This window comes from Phyllobates terribilis, unplaced genomic scaffold (assembly GCF_046119375.1).
Source record: "Phyllobates terribilis strain yellow unplaced genomic scaffold, ASM4611937v1 Scaffold_7__3_contigs__length_470593459, whole genome shotgun sequence".
In the NCBI taxonomy this organism is placed as follows: domain Eukaryota; kingdom Metazoa; phylum Chordata; class Amphibia; order Anura; family Dendrobatidae; genus Phyllobates; species Phyllobates terribilis.
The window spans coordinates 462,622,054-462,643,918 of record NW_027362767.1 but is presented as its reverse complement, the minus strand read 5'-3'; the positions used below and the strand labels follow the sequence as shown (position 1 = coordinate 462,643,918).

The 21,865-nt window shown below is 43.1% G+C and overlaps 1 protein-coding gene across 3 annotated transcripts in view; it reads left to right on the top strand.

The window, feature by feature from the left end:
* The window catches only part of DIAPH2 (diaphanous related formin 2), a 2,453,123-nt gene that overhangs the window by 1,309,051 nt on the left and 1,122,207 nt on the right, over positions 1-21,865 (top strand). For all 3 annotated transcript variants that reach the window (XM_073642200.1, XM_073642202.1, XM_073642201.1), the window contains one exon: positions 6,175-6,269. In XM_073642200.1, the coding sequence (XP_073498301.1) occupies positions 6,175-6,269 (95 nt within the window). The remainder of the gene's footprint in view (positions 1-6,174; positions 6,270-21,865) is intronic.

Genomic DNA, 21,865 nt, shown 5'->3' with positions numbered 1-21,865 from the left:
GGGAGGTCATACAGGCACGTGGAGGCCACACACAATACTCATCCTCATCAGGAGCATGCCCAGGTGCTGTAGGGAGGTCACACAGGCACGTGGAGGCCACACACAATACTCACCCTCATCAGGAGCATGCCCAGGCATTGTAGGGGGGTCATACAGGCACGTGGAGGCCACACACAATACTCCGCCTCATCAGGAGCATGCCCAGGCGTTGTAGGGAGGTCATACAGGCACGTGGTGGCCACACACAATACTCAGCCTCATCAGGAGCATGCCCAGGCGTTGTAGGGAGGACATACAGGCACTTGGAGGCCACACACAATACTCAGCCTCATCAGGAGCATGTCCAGACGTTGTAGGGAGGTCATACAGGCACGTGGAGGCCACACACAATACTCAGCCTCATCAGGAGCATGCCCAGGCGTTGTAGGGAGGTCATACAGGCACGTGGAGGCCACACACAATACTCAGCCTCATCAGGAGCATGCCCAGGCGTTGTAGGGAGGACATACAGGCACGTGGAGGCCACACACAATACTCAGCCTCATCAGAAGCATGCCCAGACGTTGTAGGGAGGTCATACAGGCACGTGGAGGCCACACACAATACTCAGCCTCATCAGGAGCATGCCCAGGCGTTGTAGGGAGGTCATACAGGCACGTGGAGGCCACACACAATGCTCAGCCTCATCAGGAGCATGCTCAGGCGTTGTAGGGAGGTCATACAGGCACGTGGAGGCCACACACAATACTCAGCCTCATCAGGAGCATGCCCAGGCGTTGTAGGGAGGTCATACAGGCACGTGGAGGCCACACACAATACTCAGCCTCATCAGGAGCATGCCCAGGCGTTGTAGGGAGGTTATACAGGCACGTGGAGGCCACACACAATACTCAGCCTCATCAGGAGCATGCTCAGGCGTTGTAGGGAGGTCATACAGGCACGTGGAGGCCACACACAATACTGAGCCTCATCAGGAGCATGCTCAGGCGTTGTAGGGAGGTCATACAGGCACGTGGAGGCCACACACAATACTCAGCCTCATCAGGAGCATGCCCAGGCGTTGTAGGGAGGTCATACAGGCACGTGGAGGCCACACACAATACTCAGCCTCATCAGGAGCATGCCCAGGCGTTGTAGGGAGGTCATACAGGCACGTGGAGGCCACACACAATACTCAGCCTCATCAGGAGCATGCCCAGGCGTTGTAGGGAGGTCATACAGGCACGTGGAGGCCACACACAATACTCAGCCTCATCAGGAGCATGCCCAGGCGTTGTAGGGAGGTCATACAGGCACGTGGAGGCCACACACAATACTCAGCCTCATCAGGAGCATGCCCAGGCGTTGTAGGGAGGTCATACAGGCACGTGGAGGCCACACACAATACTCAGCCTCATCAGGAGCATGCCCAGGCGTTGTAGGGAGGTCATACAGGCACGTGGAGGCCACACACAATACTCAGCCTCATCAGGAGCATGCCCAGGCGTTGTAGGGAGGTCATACAGGCACGTGGAGGCCACACACAATACTCAGCCTCATCAGGAGCATGCCCAGGCGTTGTAGGGAGGTCATACAGGGACGTGGAGGCCACACACAATACTCAGCCTCATCAGGAGCATGCCCAGGTGCTGTAGGGAGGTCATACAGGCACGTGGAGGCCACACACAATACTCAGCCTCATCAGGAGCATGCCCAGGCGTTGTAGGGAGGTCATACAGGCACGTGGAGGCCACACACAATACTCAGCCTCATCAGGAGCATGCCCAGGCGTTGTAGGGAGGTCATACAGGGACGTGGAGGCCACACACAATACTCAGCCTCATCAGGAGCATGCCCAGGTGCTGTAGGGAGGTCATACAGGCACGTGGAGGCCACACACAATACTCAGCCTCATCAGGAGCATGCCCAGGCATTGTAGGGAGGTCATACAGGCATGTGGAGGCCACACACAATACTCAGCCTCATCAGGAGCATGCCCAGGCGTTGTAGGGAGGTCATACAGGGACGTGGAGGCCACACACAATACTCAGCCTCATCAGGAGCATGCCCAGGTGCTGTAGGGAGGTCATACAGGCACGTGGAGGCCACACACAATACTCAGCCTCATCAGGAGCATGCCCAGGCGTTGTAGGGAGGTCACACAGGCACGTGCAGGCCACACACAATACTCAGCCTCATCAGGAGCATGCCCAGGCGTTGTAGGGGGGTCATACAGGCACGTGGAGGCCACACACAATACTCCGCCTCATCAGGAGCATGCCCAGGCGTTGTAGGGAGGTCATACAGGCACGTGGAGGCCACACACAATACTCATCCTCATCAGGAGCATGCCCAGGTGCTGTAGGGAGGTCACACAGGCACGTGGAGGCCACACACAATACTCACCCTCATCAGGAGCATGCCCAGGCATTGTAGGGGGGTCATACAGGCACGTGGAGGCCACACACAATACTCCGCCTCATCAGGAGCATGCCCAGGCGTTGTAGGGAGGTCATACAGGCACGTGGAGGCCACACACAATACTCAGCCTCATCAGGAGCATGCCCAGGCGTTGTAGGGAGGACATACAGGCACTTGGAGGCCACACACAATACTCAGCCTCATCAGGAGCATGTCCAGACGTTGTAGGGAGGTCATACAGGCACGTGGAGGCCACACACAATACTCAGCCTCATCAGGAGCATGCCCAGGCGTTGTAGGGAGGTCATACAGGCACGTGGAGGCCACACACAATACTCAGCCTCATCAGGAGCATGCCCAGGCGTTGTAGGGAGGACATACAGGCACGTGGAGGCCACACACAATACTCAGCCTCATCAGAAGCATGCCCAGACGTTGTAGGGAGGTCATACAGGCACGTGGAGGCCACACACAATACTCAGCCTCATCAGGAGCATGCCCAGGCGTTGTAGGGAGGTCATACAGGCACGTGGAGGCCACACACAATGCTCAGCCTCATCAGGAGCATGCTCAGGCGTTGTAGGGAGGTCATACAGGCACGTGGAGGCCACACACAATACTCAGCCTCATCAGGAGCATGCCCAGGCGTTGTAGGGAGGTCATACAGGCACGTGGAGGCCACACACAATACTCAGCCTCATCAGGAGCATGCCCAGGCGTTGTAGGGAGGTTATACAGGCACGTGGAGGCCACACACAATACTCAGCCTCATCAGGAGCATGCCCAGGCGTTGTAGGGAGGTCATACAGGCACGTGGAGACCACACACAATACTCAGCCTCATCAGGAGCATGCCCAGGCGTTGTAGGGAGGTCATACAGGCACGTGGAGGCCACACACAATACTCAGCCTCATCAGGAGCATGCCCAGGCGTTGTAGGGAGGTCATACAGGCACGTGGAGGCCACACACAATACTCAGCCTCATCAGGAGCATGCCCAGGCGTTGTAGGGAGGTCATACAGGCACGTGGAGACCACACACAATACTCAGCCTCATCAGGAGCATGCCCAGGCGTTGTAGGGAGGTCATACAGGCACGTGGAGGCCACACACAATACTCAGCCTCATCAGGAGCATGCCCAGGCGTTGTAGGGAGGTCATACAGGCACGTGGAGGCCACACACAATACTCAGCCTCATCAGGAGCATGCCCAGGCGTTGTAGGGAGGTCATACAGGCACGTGGAGGCCACACACAATACTCAGCCTCATCAGGAGCATGCTCAGGCGTTGTAGGGAGGTCATACAGGCACGTGGAGGCCACACACAATACTCAGCCTCATCAGGAGCATGCCCAGGCGTTGTAGGACATTCAGCTTTGTACAGAACAAAGTATTCAATGAGAAGATTTCATTCATTCAGATCTAGGAGGGGGGATTTCATGGGTCCCTTTATTTTTTTTGAGCAGTGTATATAAAAAAAGAATATACCATGGATATAAAAAGACGACACGATCCTGTTAAAATGCAGTTTTTTTGTCATGTAACATAATCCCACCCAGAAGGATCATTTAAGGACCCCCCCCCTTCAATGTCACCATAATCTGTACAAATCCAGTGAGAAACAAACAGAATTTTTTTCAGGTGGAAAAATAAAAATAAAGAAGTAAATAATGTGGTTGCATAAATCTGCACACCCTTACACTAATACTTTCCTAATACTAGTCCCCTGTGAGTTACTGGCATCTTTCAGTGTTTTGGGGTCGGGGTCTATCACACGGCACATCTAGAATTGGCGATCGTTGCCCGCTCCTACTTAAAGCCACTCCACATCTGTCAGATTTCGCGGGCATCTTCTGTGTACAGCGCCCTCTTCAGGCCATCACAGATTGCCCCTTGAGTTGAGGTCTGGGCTCGCCACCCCAGAACTTCCAGCTTCTTCTGGAGAAGCCATTCTTTTGGTGATTTGGAGGTCACTTATGTTCATTGTCAGTGAAATGTGAAATTCAACTTCTTTTTAGCAGCGGCCAGAAAGTTCTGATGTAAAATCGACTGATATTTGGAAATGTTCATAAAGCCATCCCCTTTGAATAAACTCCCAGTTCTAGCTGCTGAAAAACAGCCGCAAAGCACAATGCCGCCTCCACCATGCCTCACTGTGGGGATGGTGATCTTCTTGGGATGCGCAGTGTTGGCACCAAATATAACCTTTGTAATTCTGGCCACAAAGCTCCACCTCGGTCTCATCAGACAAAACACATTCCCCACTTGCTTTTGCTAGACAAGATGGAGATCTTGGTAAAACATCGCCGGGCCTGGATGTTTTCTTTGTAGAAAAGGCTTCCATTTTGCCTCCCGACTCCACAGGGCAGACATATGAAGAATACGGCAGATTGTTGTCACATGCTGGACACAACCAGGATTGGCCATAAATTCCTGCAGCTCCTTTAATGTTGCTGTCGGTGTCTAGCAGCCTCCAAGACCAATTTTCTTCTGGTCTTTTCATCAGTTTTTGAGGCAATTTTTTTCGAGCCATAAACGCTCATCTCTCTGGCCCCTCTTTTCCTCACCATCACCCGTCCGGTCCCTGTCGCATCTTCTGATCCCCACCAGGAGCACTGAAATCTCTGGGTCTCTCATGCTGGGCCAGGACTTCCGGCTCTGATGAGGCCCGGGATGTTTTACGCATGTACGCACAAGGGCACAGCGCACGTTGTGGGGTCATGATGTTGTGACCTTTTGCATGCTTGTGTAGAACCTTCCCAGTCCTAGAGAGGCCCGGAGATCTCAGCGGGGATCAGAAGATGCGACGAGGCTCAGTGTCAGTGAGGAGCGGAGGGGCCGGAGCGGTGAAGTGACTATAAGGGTTATTTTTATTTTTTATATATTACTTTCATTGTGCCATGGGGTGTAGAGAGATACTGGAGAATAATAAGGGACATCGAATTCGTGGAGAAGAACTTCTCTGTGAATTAAATTTCCTAGGAAAATCCGCTTGCATGTTGCAAGTTCGAGTTTAGTCCGATCCGCTCATCTCCAGTGTTGTCTCTTATGTAACCACATTATTGCAGTTTTATTATTTTTACTTCCCTCAATGATTTCAGTTTGTTTCTCAATGGATTTGTATAGATTATTAGTGATATTAAAGGGGGAAAAGTTCTAAAATGATTCTTCTACATGACAAACACCTGGCATATCACCAGGGGTGTGTAGACTTTTTATATCCTCTATGTGAACCTTCCAGTCACCTGATACATTGTGCCATACCTGGCCCTGAACCTGGGGAGTCAGAATACTTGTAGGTGACATCAGCCAATTATCTGGAAAATCGTTAAAACAATGTATATGAAAATGAAAGCTGAAGGAACGTAATGTGCCCGGTGTAGAGCTCATTTCTATGGCCAGAGAGTAAATCAGCTGTGTTCAAGGCCAGAAATCCCACGTATTAGAAGCACGGACTTGTGAATCCGAGAAACCATAGAATCAGTGCGGCCTCGTGTAGACCATGCGGCTTAGGTCTGGGCTCCTCTTCATGGAGAGAATGGCTTGGAGCTAGAGACAATACAATGTAGATGAAGACCCGACATAGAAGCCTGGACTACACGTTACCAAGCTTCTCTCCAACTATTACTGAAGTATCATTAGATCAGGAGAACATCGTGTCTCCTGTAGGATCTCCATAGATCTCCATGTCTTCTGGCCAATCTTCTGCCAGACCTAGTGTACGATCACCACCGCTCCTGCATTGATCCATGGTTTCCTATTCTTTACCCTTCAGCCATCTTCTTGGGATCTTATCGGATGTCTTATGAAGAAATTAAGACCATTGTCCTGGAAGTAGATGAAGCAAAACTGTCTGAATCTTTAATTCAGGTATGTGAGGTTTCTGCTGTAATTATTTGCTTTGTGTTGTGAGAATCTTGAGCTCATTCTTCTTGCTGTGCCTCATGTAGTCGTATGGAGAGTAATGACACAAGCGTTATGTGGCCTTGCAGTCTTGGCTAGTACGGTGGCAAGGTCTAGCAGAAGCCGATGGCCCGGAGTCACCCTCCATCCACACAGCCCGTCATCTCCTCTTGGTTACAGTGCAATATTATTGTCGCTATTGTTGAGCACACAGGACAGATAGTCAGTGGCATCTAATGGGTTCTATTGAATCACCCTATAAGACCACCCTAGTCATTCCCATCATTACGCAGCAGGGTCCACAGAAATACATTCCCACTTTTCTTTTGGAGGCTGACATAGCCTCTATACATCTACTGCGATGTTGCAGTTTGCCTCACGGATATTTGCCCATCTCTGTTCCCAACCTCTCCAAATTCTTCCAAAAAAAGCTTTAAAGTTTTCATGTTTTGCTACTTTTTTATATACTTTATGACGAGATTCCAGACATTTGCATTGTGATAGCGAATTGATTACATCAAGAGGATAAAAACTCCATAAAGCTATCAGAGATCTCATAACTGAGTGAAGCAGTCGGGACCCCCGAGTGATACATCCGCCCGACATGGACACATTGTGACTATCGGACAGGACAGAGACTCGGGTTGAGTTTTGTGTTGCTGATGTCGTTTCTCACTTGACTTTGCTAATTTTGAACAATCTCCAAAATCTCGGGGTCCACAGGCTCCTCTGCCACGAGGGGTCTCAGGGGTTTTGGTTGACGGATTGTAAATATTTGAATTTGAGAACTAGAAATGGAATCAACGCAGACAATGATTTCATTCCGCAGGTTACGGATGTGTGTGATAGAGAAGTGATCGCTATCGAGTCACGGCCAATCAGAAAATGCTCTATCTATGAATGAACGTGTAAATCCACAAAGAGGAGAATTGACAATAACAATAAGCATAAGCCAATGAAGAAAACCGGAATAATATTCTTATACATAGCAGTATTATAGTAGTTATATTCTTGTACATAGGGGGCAGTATTATAGTAGTTATATTCTTGTACATAGGGGGCAGTATTATAGTAGTTATATTCTTGTACATAGGAGCAGTATTACAGTAGTTATATTCTTGTACATAGGGAGCAGTATTATAGTAGTTATATTCTTGTACATAGGAGCAGTATTATAGTAGTTATATTCCTGTACATAGGAGCAGTATTATAGTAGTTATATTCTTGTACATAGGAGCAGTATTATAGTAGTTATATTCTTGTGCATAGGAGCAGTATTATAGTAGTTATATTCCTGTACATAGGAGCAGTATTATAGTAGTTATATTCTTGTACATAGGAGCAGTATTATAGTAGTTATATTCCTGTACATAGGAGCAGTATTATAGTAGTTATATTCTTGTACATAGGGGGCAGTATTATAGTAGTTATATTCTTGTACATAGGAGCAGTATTATAGTAATTATATTCTAGTAAATAGGAGCAATATTATAGTAGTTATATTTTTCTACATAGGAGCAGTATTATAGTAGTTATATTCTTATACATAGGAGCAGTATTATAGTAGTTATATTCTTGTACATAGGAGCAGTATTATAGTAGTTATATTCTTGTACATAGGAGCAGTATTATAGTAATTATATTCTAGTAAATAGGAGCAATATTATAGTAGTTATATTCTTGTACATAGGAGCAGTATTATAGTAGTTATATTCTTATACATAGGAGCAGTATTATAGTAGTTATATTCTTGTACATAGGAGCAGTATTATAGTAGTTATATTCTTATACATAGGAGCAGTATTATAGTCGTTACATTCTTGTACATAGGAGCAATATTATAGTAGTTATATTCTTGTACATAGGAGCAGTATTATAGTAGTTATATTCTTGTACATAGGAGCAGTATTATAGTAGTTATATTCTAGTACATAGGAGCAATATTATAGTAGTTATATTCTTGTACATAGGAGCAGTATTATAGTAGTTATATTCTTGTACATAGGAGCAGTATTATAGTAGTTATATTCTTGTACATAGGAGCAATATTATAGTAGTTATATTCTTGTACATAGGAGCAGTATTATAGTAGTTATATTCTTGTACATAGGAGCAGTATTATAGTAGTTATATTCTAGTACATAGGAGCAATATTATAGTAGTTATATTCTTGTACATAGGAGCAGTATTATAGTAGTTATATTCTAGTACATAGGAGCAGTATTATAGTAGTTATATTCTTGTACATAGGAGCAGTATTATAGTAGTTATATTCTTGTACATAGGAGCAGTATTATAGTAGTTATATTCTTGTACATAGGAGCAGTATTATAGTAGTTATATTCTTATACATAGGAGCAGTATTATAGTAGTTATATTCTTGTACATAGGGGCAGTATTATAGTAGTTATATTCCTGTACATAGGAGCAGTATTATAGTAGTTATATTCTTGTACATAGGATCAGTATTATAGTAGTTATATTCTTGTACATAGGAGCAGTATTATAGTAGTTATATTCTTGTGCATAGGAGCAGTATTATAGTAGTTATATTCCTGTACATAGGAGCAGTATTATAGTAGTTATATTCTTGTACATAGGAGCAGTATTATAGTAGTTATATTCCTGTACATAGGAGCAGTATTATAGTAGTTATATTCTTGTACATAGGGGGCAGTATTATAGTAGTTATATTCTTGTACATAGGAGCAGTATTATAGTAGTTATATTCTTGTACATAGGAGCAGTATTATAGTAGTTATATTCTAGTACATAGGAGCAATATTATAGTAGTTATATTCTTGTACATAGGAGCAGTATTATAGTAGTTATATTCTTATACATAGGAGCAGTATTATAGTAGTTATATTCTTGTACATAGGAGCAATATTATAGTAGTTATATTCTTGTACATAGGGGCAGTATTATAGTAGTTATATTCTTGTACATAGGAGCAGTATTATAGTAGTTATATTCTTATACATAGGGGCAATTTTTATTATAAAAACAAACATAAATACAAATATAACAAACAAAAATCATCCAGTATTACAAAAAGACAAATCACATGGGTTATATATACAAAAAAAAACCCCATTAAAATAATCAGATCATATACATAAATAAATTAAAAAGTCCACGCCTGCGGGAAAGAGAAAAAAAAAATTAAATAAATAATAATAATAATAATAATCATCATATTCCCTAACTGAATTTTACGTTGCTCCATAACTTTATGTTTTTCTGACTCCTTCCAACTTCTAGTGATTTTATCCACCGGAGTTCTGATATCACCTGATTGGCTGCAGCGGTGTGATCGAACGGCTCATTGTGCAGTGACACCCGGGTTCTCATGTGCCAGTGATAGTATTTTATGACACTGATTATAATGTACATGGTCTCTCTGTCGATGTTACTGACAGTGGATGGGACACCATAGATTATGTCAGGATACTTTAGGGTCAGAAGTCTGGGGATTTTTAGATTAGCTGACACCTCCTCCCAGATCTTCCTCCCTCCCCAGCAATCACAGATAAAGTGCTCCACAGTCTCCTCCTGCTGACAACCAAGGGGACAATTCCGATCAGAGACACTCAGATGTTTCAGGTTCCCCCTGACAAAGAGCCGACTATGTAGTGAAAGCCAAGAGATGTCAAACAGTTTGGGAGGAAGTCGTTTCCCGTTTAGGAACCTGAGACTTTCCTGCAGGGTGGTGGTGACACAATCTCTCAGGGCCAGTGGAGAAAAGAAGAACGTCCCACATACATGAGCATATAGGTCTCTTCTCGTATTGCTCTCAATGTAAGACCTCTCCAGTCCCCACTTCCTGACACACTTCAGACCGTAGTCCAGATACTGGGGGAGGTGGCCACCTGTCCATCTCCTCCTCTTGAGACTGCCGCCTCGCACCCAAGACTCTGCAAAAGGCAATATCCAGTCCTTGATACTATTCACCCACAGGGAGCTACTGTTTGAGTCCATGTTCCCAAAATTCACTTTTAGAAACAGGGAGTCAAAGAAAACCCTTGGATTTAACATATGCAGCCCACCATCTCTCCGCCGTAGGTACGTTACTCCCCTCTTTATTAGGTTCAACCTATTCCCCCACAAGAGCTAGAAGAACAAGCTGAAAAGCCTCGCTGAGAAAGACTCTGGCAAAGGGAAAATAACAGAGACATACAAGAAGATGGGGACCAGGTAGGTCTTCAACATAGCGACCCTTTCTCTGTAGGTCAGCCTCCAGTTCTTCCATCGCTGAACCTTTGCATTTCCGGTTTCCAATTTCTCTTCCCAATTTAGCTTGGCATTATCATCCCTCCCAAATTTAACCCCTAGGATCTTAATATGGGTGGAGGCTTTAGCAAACTGTGGCAGATCAAAGCCAGGATCAGTGTCTAACGTCCACAGAGCTTGACTCTTCTCAAGGTTGACCAGAGACCCGGAGGCCTCAGAGTAGCTTCTGATGGCCGCCGATAACATCCGCACCTCTTGAGGATTGGAGATCACCAACGTCACATCATCAGCATAGGCAACAACAGTCAGAGGCAGGCAGTGGGGGACCGGCACCCCCTGAAAATCACACTCCTGCAGTGACCTCAGAAACGGGTCTATGGCGAAAACATACAGGAGCGGACTCAGTGGGCAGCCCTGTCTCACCCCCGCCCCAACTCCAAAAGTATCACCCTGCCAACCATTAATCAGAGGAAAGCTCACCGCCTCTCTATACAAAGTCTTCAGCCAATCCACGAATTGTCCCGGAAACACCGTACTTTGACAAAGTGGCCCACAGATAATCGTGATCAACCCTGTCAAAGGCTTTAGCCTGGTCCAGACTGACAACATATCTCCCACACCGCAGAGCTTTACATCTCTCAAACATCTCCCGTATCGAGATGACTGCTCCAGAGATGTTCCGCCCTTTTACTGTGCCAAACTGAGAGCCTGCCAACAGTGCCGGGGACAAACAGACTAACCTAGAAAACAGGATCTTTGCCAGAATCTTCCTGTCTACATTCAAGAGGGCAATCGGCCTCCAGTTCTTGATGTCACTCGGCTCTTTACCTTTAGACAGCAGAATTAACGAGGACACTCTCATGGATGGAGGCATCAGGTGATTTTCTAGACAATTCCTATACACATCCACAAGGATTGGAGCCAGGAGGTCTCTGAATTCCTTATAAAATTCTGCTGTTATACCATCTGGACCTGGTGCCTTCTTCAGATATAATTTATCAATAGCCGCCTTAACTTCCTCCACCGTTAATTCTGCTGTCAAAGAAGAAAAGTCCGGATCGTTAGTATCAGGCACTGGAGTTGCCTCCAAGAATTGAGCCATCTTATTTTTTTCCAAAACTTTCCTCTGAAACAAGTCAGCATAGTAAGATCTCACAACCCCCAGAATACCCTCCCGTGAATCCTGCAATACACCCTGGGAGTCAGTGAGACCTGGGACCATTTTTTTGGCCACCCTCTCCCTGCAATTCTCAAAGGGATCAGGTGCCCCTAAGGACCCATAATCCCGTTCAAGAACCAGGGAGGTGTACCTGCTGTACTGATACTGCCTTATCTCAGATTTCAGCTGGTCGATCTTCACTTTGTCATCCCCGCCTGCCGAATACAATGACTCCAATTCTTTACGCAGCTTTAGGTACTGGCTGTACTTGTTCCTCCCTTTATTAACTGACAGTCTCTTTAAGAGGGATCTGATATCCTCCTTGACGTCCTCCCACCAGTCGGTCATGTTGTCATAAAAATCAACCCTGTCTAGATGGACCTGAATAAGGGAGTGGACACGACTCTGGACATAGGCATCACCTAGGAGACTGGAATTAAGCTTCCACAACCCTCTACCAATGTCCGGGCGGTTAGAGGTCCCCAGACAGAAGCACAAGGCGAGGTGGTCAGAGTAAGGGACGACCTTCTCACTCAGGGAGCTGACAGCCTCAGTAGGACTCGCAAAAACAAAATCTATCCTACTGCTCCTATTGGAACAAGAATACGTGAATTTTGGCTGACGACCTCCCTGTGTGAAAATGTCAGTCAGTCCTGCCTGCATTATGATGTTATGTAGGACCTTGCCGTCCCTGGTCACTGTCCTACCTGAGGAGCTGTCACCTGATGTCAGTATGGCATTAAAGTCTCCCGCCATCACCACCGGGAGAGAGGTGAAGAGGAAAGGCCTGACGTCATTAAACAGCTGGATCCTGTCAGTCACCGTCTGTGGCCCATAGATGTTAATAAGCCGGAGTCGCCTACCATGGATAGTGACTTCCAGGACCAGACACCTTCCCATGACCACTTCTGTCATCCTATGTACAGTCACATCATGGGTGTTAAACAGGATAGCAACCCCGGCGTAAGGCTCCACAGCCAGTGACCAGAAAGATGGACCGGATCGCCATTCCCTCTCAGCCTCTCTCAAAAGCCCCAGAGATGTCAGTCGTGTCTCCTGCAGGAAGATGACATCTGTGTCCAGGTATCTGAGATGTTCATACACTGCGTGTCTCGTCCTCCTCACCTTAATACTATTCACGTTACTTGATGTCAGTGTTAATGAGAACCCCGCCATCACAACACAATATAGAAGGAGCAGAGTAACAGCCATCATCGTGAATCAGAGATATTCTGTCCACCACCGGTGTCCATGTCAGCCTCCACCTGAGGGTCCACAGATAAGGGCTTCCGCTTTGGCGGGGGATGGTCCTCTGTGTCCCTGTCACATTCAGCATCAATTTTCCTCAACTCTTCCTCATAGTCATCATCATTATCCTCAGATAAGACTCCATATTTGTTGGACACAACCATCACATCTGCAGAACTCTGGACCTTCTTACTACCACTCTGACCAGAGTCATATTCTGCCTCAGGTTTACGGGAGGACGTGTTCTTTTTCTTTCTTTTATTATGATTTACGCTCCAGTCATCAGATACAGACATTGATGCTGAAGGGGGGGCTACCTGAGGCACGACCTCCATGTTCCCCTCTGCACCCTCTGTACCCCGCTGCTCTGGTGTTACATGGGTGGACTCCTGGCGGGCACCTGAGCTATTCAGTATCCCTGCTGAAGTTAAATCCTCTTCCTCCTGCACCCCTGCCACCACCTCCTGAGCCTCTGCCCCTGCCACCACCTCCTGAGCCTCTGCCCCTGCCACCACCTCCTGAGCTTCTGCCCCTGCCACCACCTCCTGAGCCTCTGCCCCTGCCACCACCTCCTGAGCCTCTGCCCCTGCCACCACCTCCTGAGCCTCTGCCCCTGCCACCACCTCCTGAGCCTCTGCCTCTGCCACCACCTCCTGAGCCTCTGCCTCTGCCACCACCTCCTGAGCCTCTGCCTCTGCCACCACCTCCTGAGCCTCTGCCCCTGCCACCACCTCCTGAGCCTCTGCCCCTGCCACCACCTCCTGAGCCTCTGCCCCTGCCACCACATCCTCATCAGGGAAGGCTTTGCAGATATTGTGCCAGGCGTCTGGACAGTCCCTGTGAGGGTGGCCCATCTTACCACAGAGGTTGCACCTAACGTCCCGGCAGTCTGCAGCGACATGGCCGATTACCCCACACAGGCTGCACTTTAGTACAGTACAGGCATTAGCCAGATGACCTGTTTTACCACATTTAAAGCATTTTCTTGGCTGCCCGGGATAGTAACATGCCCCCTTCTCCCTCCCAATGAAGAAGGAGTTGGGTAGGTGGGCAGTGATGTTGTTATGCTGCTGCAGCTTCACCTGGACCTTCCACCCCGTTGTCCAGATACCATCCTCATCTCTGATCTTGGTGAGTCCAGAGACGAGGTCACAATGTCTCTGGAGCCACACCTGGATGTCCTGTGGGGGAACGGCCTCATTCCAGAAGGTGATATTCACAGTGACGGTATCTGGCCTGGAAATGGGAACCAGTATAAACTTATTCCAGCCTTCAGTTTCTCTGAACTTGGGGTAATTGGCCCAGAATCTATCCAGGTCAGGCATGAGCTTAAAGCTGACATCATAGCCCTGCCTGTCCTGCAGATTAGTTACCGCCAGGATTTCAGTCGGCACAAACCCCATCTGGCGGCATAGTAGCTCTCTCACCACATACCTGCGTTGTGGTAGATCCTCCTTGGCACCTAAGTATTTAAAACGCACTACATTTATGCGCCTAAATATCTGGCCCGTATACCCTGCTCCGGAGGTGAAAGATGGAGCGCCGCGGCTCCAGGCATTCCTGGGGGGCACCTGCCGGGTCACACTAGGCTGGCTGACAGGGATAGGGTCTGCAGCAGGAGGGGCTGTCACACCTTGTGTACTAGATGGTAAAGGGGGACAATCACCCATATCATGCACATTATCATGAACAGCATTATTATCATCAGACAGTACAACGTCCATCACAGCCTGTGAATCCCCTCCAACCCCCGACCCCATAGGCACAGCATCATTAGCGCCAGTCTGTGCTTCAGCCTCGGCCTCATCAGCACAAACAGTCTCACATGCAATGTCCTGCTCCTGTGTGGGGCACTCTGGGACTTGTGGTGCCTCTGCTGGAATCTGAGGTATACACTCCCGTTCACACGCCGCTGCCTGCTGTTGCAGTGTTTTTCCAACCTGGAAACAGAAGCGGGGAGCCTGTAACACCGGTCGTGCCTGCAGCTGGGGGGTCTCTGACTTCACATCAGGGGTTCTGGACTCCGCAGCACAGTCCTGCTTACAGGAGGCGAACCGTGCCCGGTTTGCGTAGGTCTCCTTCAGGGGCCCCATGCTTTCCAGCACACTGTCCATGTCCTGCACCACACTCGCCAGTTCGACACCAAGTGAGTTCAGTTTCATGTCACATACAGCGTTACTCTCAGGGTTAGTTGCTTTTAGATTATAGATAAAGTCTATCTGCATCTGCAGCAGTTGTTTGTGCTGCTGCAACTCACCCATCTTCCTGACCAGTCCGGGTATCTCCTCCGCCAGCTGCAGCTCGGGGGCACGCTGCGTCCCCACAGATTTAGGCTTGGCCACAGGGTCAGGGACTCTGAATACTGACTTGTCCCTTGCGTCCACCACAGGTGTTTTTGTGGCTACCTTGTTGGATTCAGGCACTGCGGCAAGTTTACCGCTGACACCAGACTGCGACCTCGTGCGACCTGAATTCACCATGCCGGACACCACATGCTGCTGCTGGAGATTTTCCTGGAGGGTTTGTTTCTCCAGAGACGTCCGTCTCTGTCTGCAGACTGGAGAGCTGAGCTGCACACCTGATGGTGATGGAGGCTGAGCTGCCGGCTGGGGCTGTGCACGGACTGGAGAGCTGAGCTGCACACCTGATGGTGATGGAGGCTGAGCTGCCGGCTGGGGCTGTGCACGGACTGGACTTCCACTGGGTGGATTACAAAGCTTCACACTTTGCTGCATTTCTTTACTCACATCTGGCTTCTTTGTTGCACTTGGAGCTGGTTTTCCTCCCAAAACTTTACACACAGATTCTTTATCTCCTTCTTTCTTCCTGGAGCTTTGTGCTGCAGTCACAGGTCTCACAGTGACTCTGGGTGTATTATTCCCATTGGAAGTAGCCTGGGAGCCTTGTCCCAGTGTAGGCCGAGAAGCCTGGGCCTTGCCTGGGGAGCTTCCCCGCCCAGGGGGGCCCCGCCCTGGGCTTGCTCCAGACATGAGGAGAGCTACAAAACACAACCTCACAGCTTGGGGGCAGTATTATAGTAGTTATACTCTTATACATAGGAGCAGTATTATAGTAGTTATATTCTAGTACATAGGAGCAATATTATAGTAGTTATATTCTTGTACATAGGAGCAGTATTATAGTAGTTATATTCTTATACATAGGGGCAGTATTATAGTAGTTATATTCTTATACATAGGGGCAGTATTATAGTAGTTATATTCTTGTACATAGGGGCAGTATTATAGTAGTTATATTCTTGTACATAGGAGCAGTATTATAGTAGTTATATTCTTATACATAGGGGCAGTATTATAGTAGTTATATTCTTATACATAGGGGCAGTATTATAGTAGTTATATTCTTGTATATAGGAGCAGTATTATAGTAGTTATATTCTTATACATAGGAGCAGTATTATAGTAGTTATATTCTTGTACATAGGAGCAGTATTATAGTAGTTATATTCTTGTACATAGGGGGCAGTATTATAGTAGTTATATTCTTGTACATAGGGGGCAGTATTATAGTAGTTATGTTCTTGTACATAGGGGCAGTATTATAGTAGTTATATTCTTGTACATAGGGGGCAGTATTATAGTAGTTATATTCTTGTACATAGGAGCAGTATTATAGTAGTTATATTCTTGTACATAGGGGTAGTATTTTAGTAGTTATATTCTTGTACATAGGGGCAGTATTATGGTAGTTATATTCCTGTACATAGGAGCAGTGTTATAGTAGTTATATTCTTGTATATAGGGGCAGTATTATGGTAGTTATATTCCTGTACATAGGAGCAGTGTTATAGTAGTTATATTCTTGTACATAGGAGCAGTATTATAGTAGTTATATTCTAATACATAGGGGGCAGTATTATAGTAGTTATATTCTTGTACATAGGGGGCAGTATTATAGTAGTTATATTCTTGTACATAGGAGCAGTATTATAGTAGTTATATTCTTGTACATAGGGGGCAGTATTATAGTAGTTATATTCTTCTATATAGGAGCAGTATTATAGTAGTTATAGTCTTGTACATAGGGGGCAGTATTATAGTAGTTTATTCTTGTACATAGCAGCAGTATTATAGTCGTTATATACTTGTACATAGGAGCAGTATTATAGTAGTTATATTCTTGTACATAGGGGCAGTATTATAGTAGTTATATTCTTGTACATAGGAGCAGTATTATAGTAGTTATATTCTTGTACATAGGGAGCAGTATTATAGTAGTTATATTCTTGTACATAGCGGGCAGTATTATAGTAGTTATATTCTTGTACATAGGGGGCAGTATTATAGTAGTTATATTCTTGTACATAGGGGGCAGTATTATAGTAGTTATATTCTTGTGCATAGGAGCAGTATTATAGTAGTTATATTCTTGTGCATAGGAGCAGTATTATAGTAGTTATATTCTTATACATAGGAGCAGTATTATAGAAGTTATATTCCTGTACATAGGAGCAGTATTATAGTAGTTATATTCTTGTACATAGGAGCAATATTATAGTAGTTATATTCCTGTACATAGGAGCAGTATTATAGTAGTTATATTCTTGTACATAGGAGCAGTATTATAGTACTTATATTCTTGTACATAGGAGCAGTATTATAGTAGTTATATTCTTGTGCATAGGAGCAGTATTATAGTAGTTATATTCCTGTACATAGGAGCAGTATTATAGTAGTTATATTCTTGTACATAGGAGCAGTATTATAGTAGTTATATTCCTGTACATAGGAGCAGTATTATAGTAGTTATATTCTTGTACATAGGGGGCAGTATTATAGTAGTTATATTCTTGTACATAGGAGCAGTATTATAGTAGTTATATTCTTGTACATAGGAGCAGTATTATAGTAGTTATATTCTAGTACATAGGAGCAATATTATAGTAGTTATATTCTTGTACATAGGAGCAGTATTATAGTAGTTATATTCTTATACATAGGAGCAGTATTATAGTAGTTATATTCTTGTACATAGGGGCAGTATTATAGTAGTTATATTCCTGTACATAGGAGCAGTATTATAGTAGTTATATTCTTGTACATAGGAGCAGTATTATAGTAGTTATATTCTTGTACATAGGAGCAGTATTATAGTAGTTATATTCTTGTGCATAGGAGCAGTATTATAGTAGTTATATTCCTGTACATAGGAGCAGTATTATAGTAGTTATATTCTTGTACATAGGAGCAGTATTATAGTAGTTATATTCCTGTACATAGGAGCAGTATTATAGTAGTTATATTCTTGTACATAGGGGGCAGTATTATAGTAGTTATATTCTTGTACATAGGAGCAGTATTATAGTAGTTATATTCTTGTACATAGGAGCAGTATTATAGTAGTTATATTCTAGTACATAGGAGCAATATTATAGTAGTTATATTCTTGTACATAGGAGCAGTATTATAGTAGTTATATTCTTATACATAGGAGCAGTATTATAGTAGTTATATCCTTGTACATAGGAGCAATATTATAGTAGTTATATTCTTGTACATAGGGGCAGTATTATAGTAGTTATATTCTTGTACATAGGAGCAGTATTATAGTAGTTATATTCTTATACATAGGGGCAGTATTATAGTAGTTATATTCTTATACATAGGAGCAGTATTATAGTAGTTATATTCTAGTACATAGGAGCAATATTATAGTAGTTATATTCTTATACATAGGGGCAGTATTATAGTAGTTATATTCTTGTATATAGGAGCAGTATTATAGTAGTTATATTCTTGTATATAGGGGCAGAATTATGGTAGTTATATTCCTGTACATAGGAGCAGTGTTATAGTAGTTATATTCTTGTACATAGGAGCAGTATTATAGTAGTTATATTCTTATACATAGGGGGCAGTATTATAGTAGTTATATTCTTGTACATAGGGGGCAGTATTATAGTAGTTATATTCTTGTACATAGGAGCAGTATTATAGTAGTTATATTCTTGTACATAGGGGTAGTATTTTAGTAGTTATATTCTTGTACATAGGGGGCAGTATTATAGTAGTTATATTCTTGTACATAGCGGGCAGTATTATAGTAGTTATATTCTTGTACATAGGGGGCAGTGTTATAGTAGTTATATTCTTGTACATAGGGGGCAGTATTATAGTAGTTATATTCTTGTGCATAGGAGCAGTATTATAGTAGTTATATTCTTGTGCATAGGAGCAGTATTATAGTAGTTATATTCTTATACATAGGAGCAGTATTATAGAAGTTATATTCCTGTACATAGGAGCAGTATTATAGTAGTTATATTCTTGTACATAGGAGCAGTATTATAGTAGTTATATTCCTGTACATAGGAGCAGTATTATAGTAGTTATATTCTTGTACATAGGAGCAGTATTATAGTACTTATATTCTTGTACATAGGAGCAGTATTATAGTAGTTATATTCTTGTGCATAGGAGCAGTATTATAGTAGTTATATTCCTGTACATAGGAGCAGTATTATAGTAGTTATATTCTTGTACATAGGAGCAGTATTATAGTAGTTATATTCCTGTACATAGGAGCAGTATTATAGTAGTTATATTCTTGTACATAGGGGGCAGTATTATAGTAGTTATATTCTTGTACATAGGAGCAGTATTATAGTAGTTATATTCTTGTACATAGGAGCAGTATTATAGTAGTTATATTCTAGTACATAGGAGCAATATTATAGTAGTTATATTCTTGTACATAGGAGCAGTATTATAGTAGTTATATTCTTATACATAGGAGCAGTATTATAGTAGTTATATTCTTGTACATAGGAGCAATATTATAGTAGTTATATTCTTGTACATAGGAGCAGTATTATAGTAGTTATATTCTTGTACATAGGAGCAGTATTATAGTAGTTATATTCTACTACATAGGAGCAATATTATAGTAGTTATATTCTTGTGCATAGGAGCAGTATTATAGTAGTTATATTCTTATACATAGGAGCAGTATTATAGTAGTTATATTCTTGTACATAGGGGCAGTATTATAGTAGTTATATTCCTGTACATAGGAGCAGTATTATAGTAGTTATATTCCTGTACATAGGAGCAGTATTATAGTAGTTATATTCTTGTACATAGGAGCAGTATTATAGTACTTATATTCTTGTACATAGGAGCAGTATTATAGTAGTTATATTCTTGTGCATAGGAGCAGTATTATAGTAGTTATATTCCTGTACATAGGAGCAGTATTATAGTAGTTATATTCTTGTACATAGGAGCAGTATTATAGTAGTTATATTCCTGTACATAGGAGCAGTATTATAGTAGTTATATTCTTGTACATAGGGGGCAGTATTATAGTAGTTATATTCTTGTACATAGGAGCAGTATTATAGTAGTTATATTCTTGTACATAGGAGCAGTATTATAGTAGTTATATTCTAGTACATAGGAGCAATATTATAGTAGTTATATTCTTGTACATAGGAGCAGTATTATAGTAGTTATATTCTTATACATAGGAGCAGTATTATAGTAGTTATATTCTTGTACATAGGAGCAATATTATAGTAGTTATATTCTTGTACATAGGGGCAGTATTATAGTAGTTATATTCTTGTACATAGGAGCAGTATTATAGTAGTTATATTCCTGTACATAGGAGCAGTATTATAGTAGTTATATTCTTGTACATAGGAGCAGTATTATAGTACTTATATTCTTGTACATAGGAGCAGTATTATAGTAGTTATATTCTTGTGCATAGGAGCAGTATTATAGTAGTTATATTCCTGTACATAGGAGCAGTATTATAGTAGTTATATTCTTGTACATAGGAGCAGTATTATAGTAGTTATATTCCTGTACATAGGAGCAGTATTATAGTAGTTATATTCTTGTACATAGGGGGCAGTATTATAGTAGTTATATTCTTGTACATAGGAGCAGTATTATAGTAGTTATATTCTTGTACATAGGAGCAGTATTATAGTAGTTATATTCTAGTACATAGGAGCAATATTATAGTAGTTATATTCTTGTACATAGGAGCAGTATTATAGTAGTTATATTCTTATACATAGGAGCAGTATTATAGTAGTTATATTCTTGTACATAGGAGCAATATTATAGTAGTTATATTCTTGTACATAGGAGCAGTATTATAGTAGTTATATTCTTGTACATAGGAGCAGTATTATAGTAGTTATATTCTACTACATAGGAGCAATATTATAGTAGTTATATTCTTGTGCATAGGAGCAGTATTATAGTAGTTATATTCTTATACATAGGAGCAGTATTATAGTAGTTATATTCTTGTACATAGGGGCAGTATTATAGTAGTTATATTCCTGTACATAGGAGCAGTATTATAGTAGTTATATTCCTGTACATAGGAGCAGTATTATAGTAGTTATATTCTTGTACATAGGAGCAGTATTATAGTACTTATATTCTTGTACATAGGAGCAGTATTATAGTAGTTATATTCTTGTGCATAGGAGCAGTATTATAGTAGTTATATTCCTGTACATAGGAGCAGTATTATAGTAGTTATATTCTTGTACATAGGAGCAGTATTATAGTAGTTATATTCCTGTACATAGGAGCAGTATTATAGTAGTTATATTCTTGTACATAGGGGGCAGTATTATAGTAGTTATATTCTTGTACATAGGAGCAGTATTATAGTAGTTATATTCTTGTACATAGGAGCAGTATTATAGTAGTTATATTCTAGTACATAGGAGCAATATTATAGTAGTTATATTCTTGTACATAGGAGCAGTATTATAGTAGTTATATTCTTATACATAGGAGCAGTATTATAGTAGTTATATTCTTGTACATAGGAGCAATATTATAGTAGTTATATTCTTGTACATAGGGGCAGTATTATAGTAGTTATATTCTTGTACATAGGAGCAGTATTATAGTAGTTATATTCTTATACA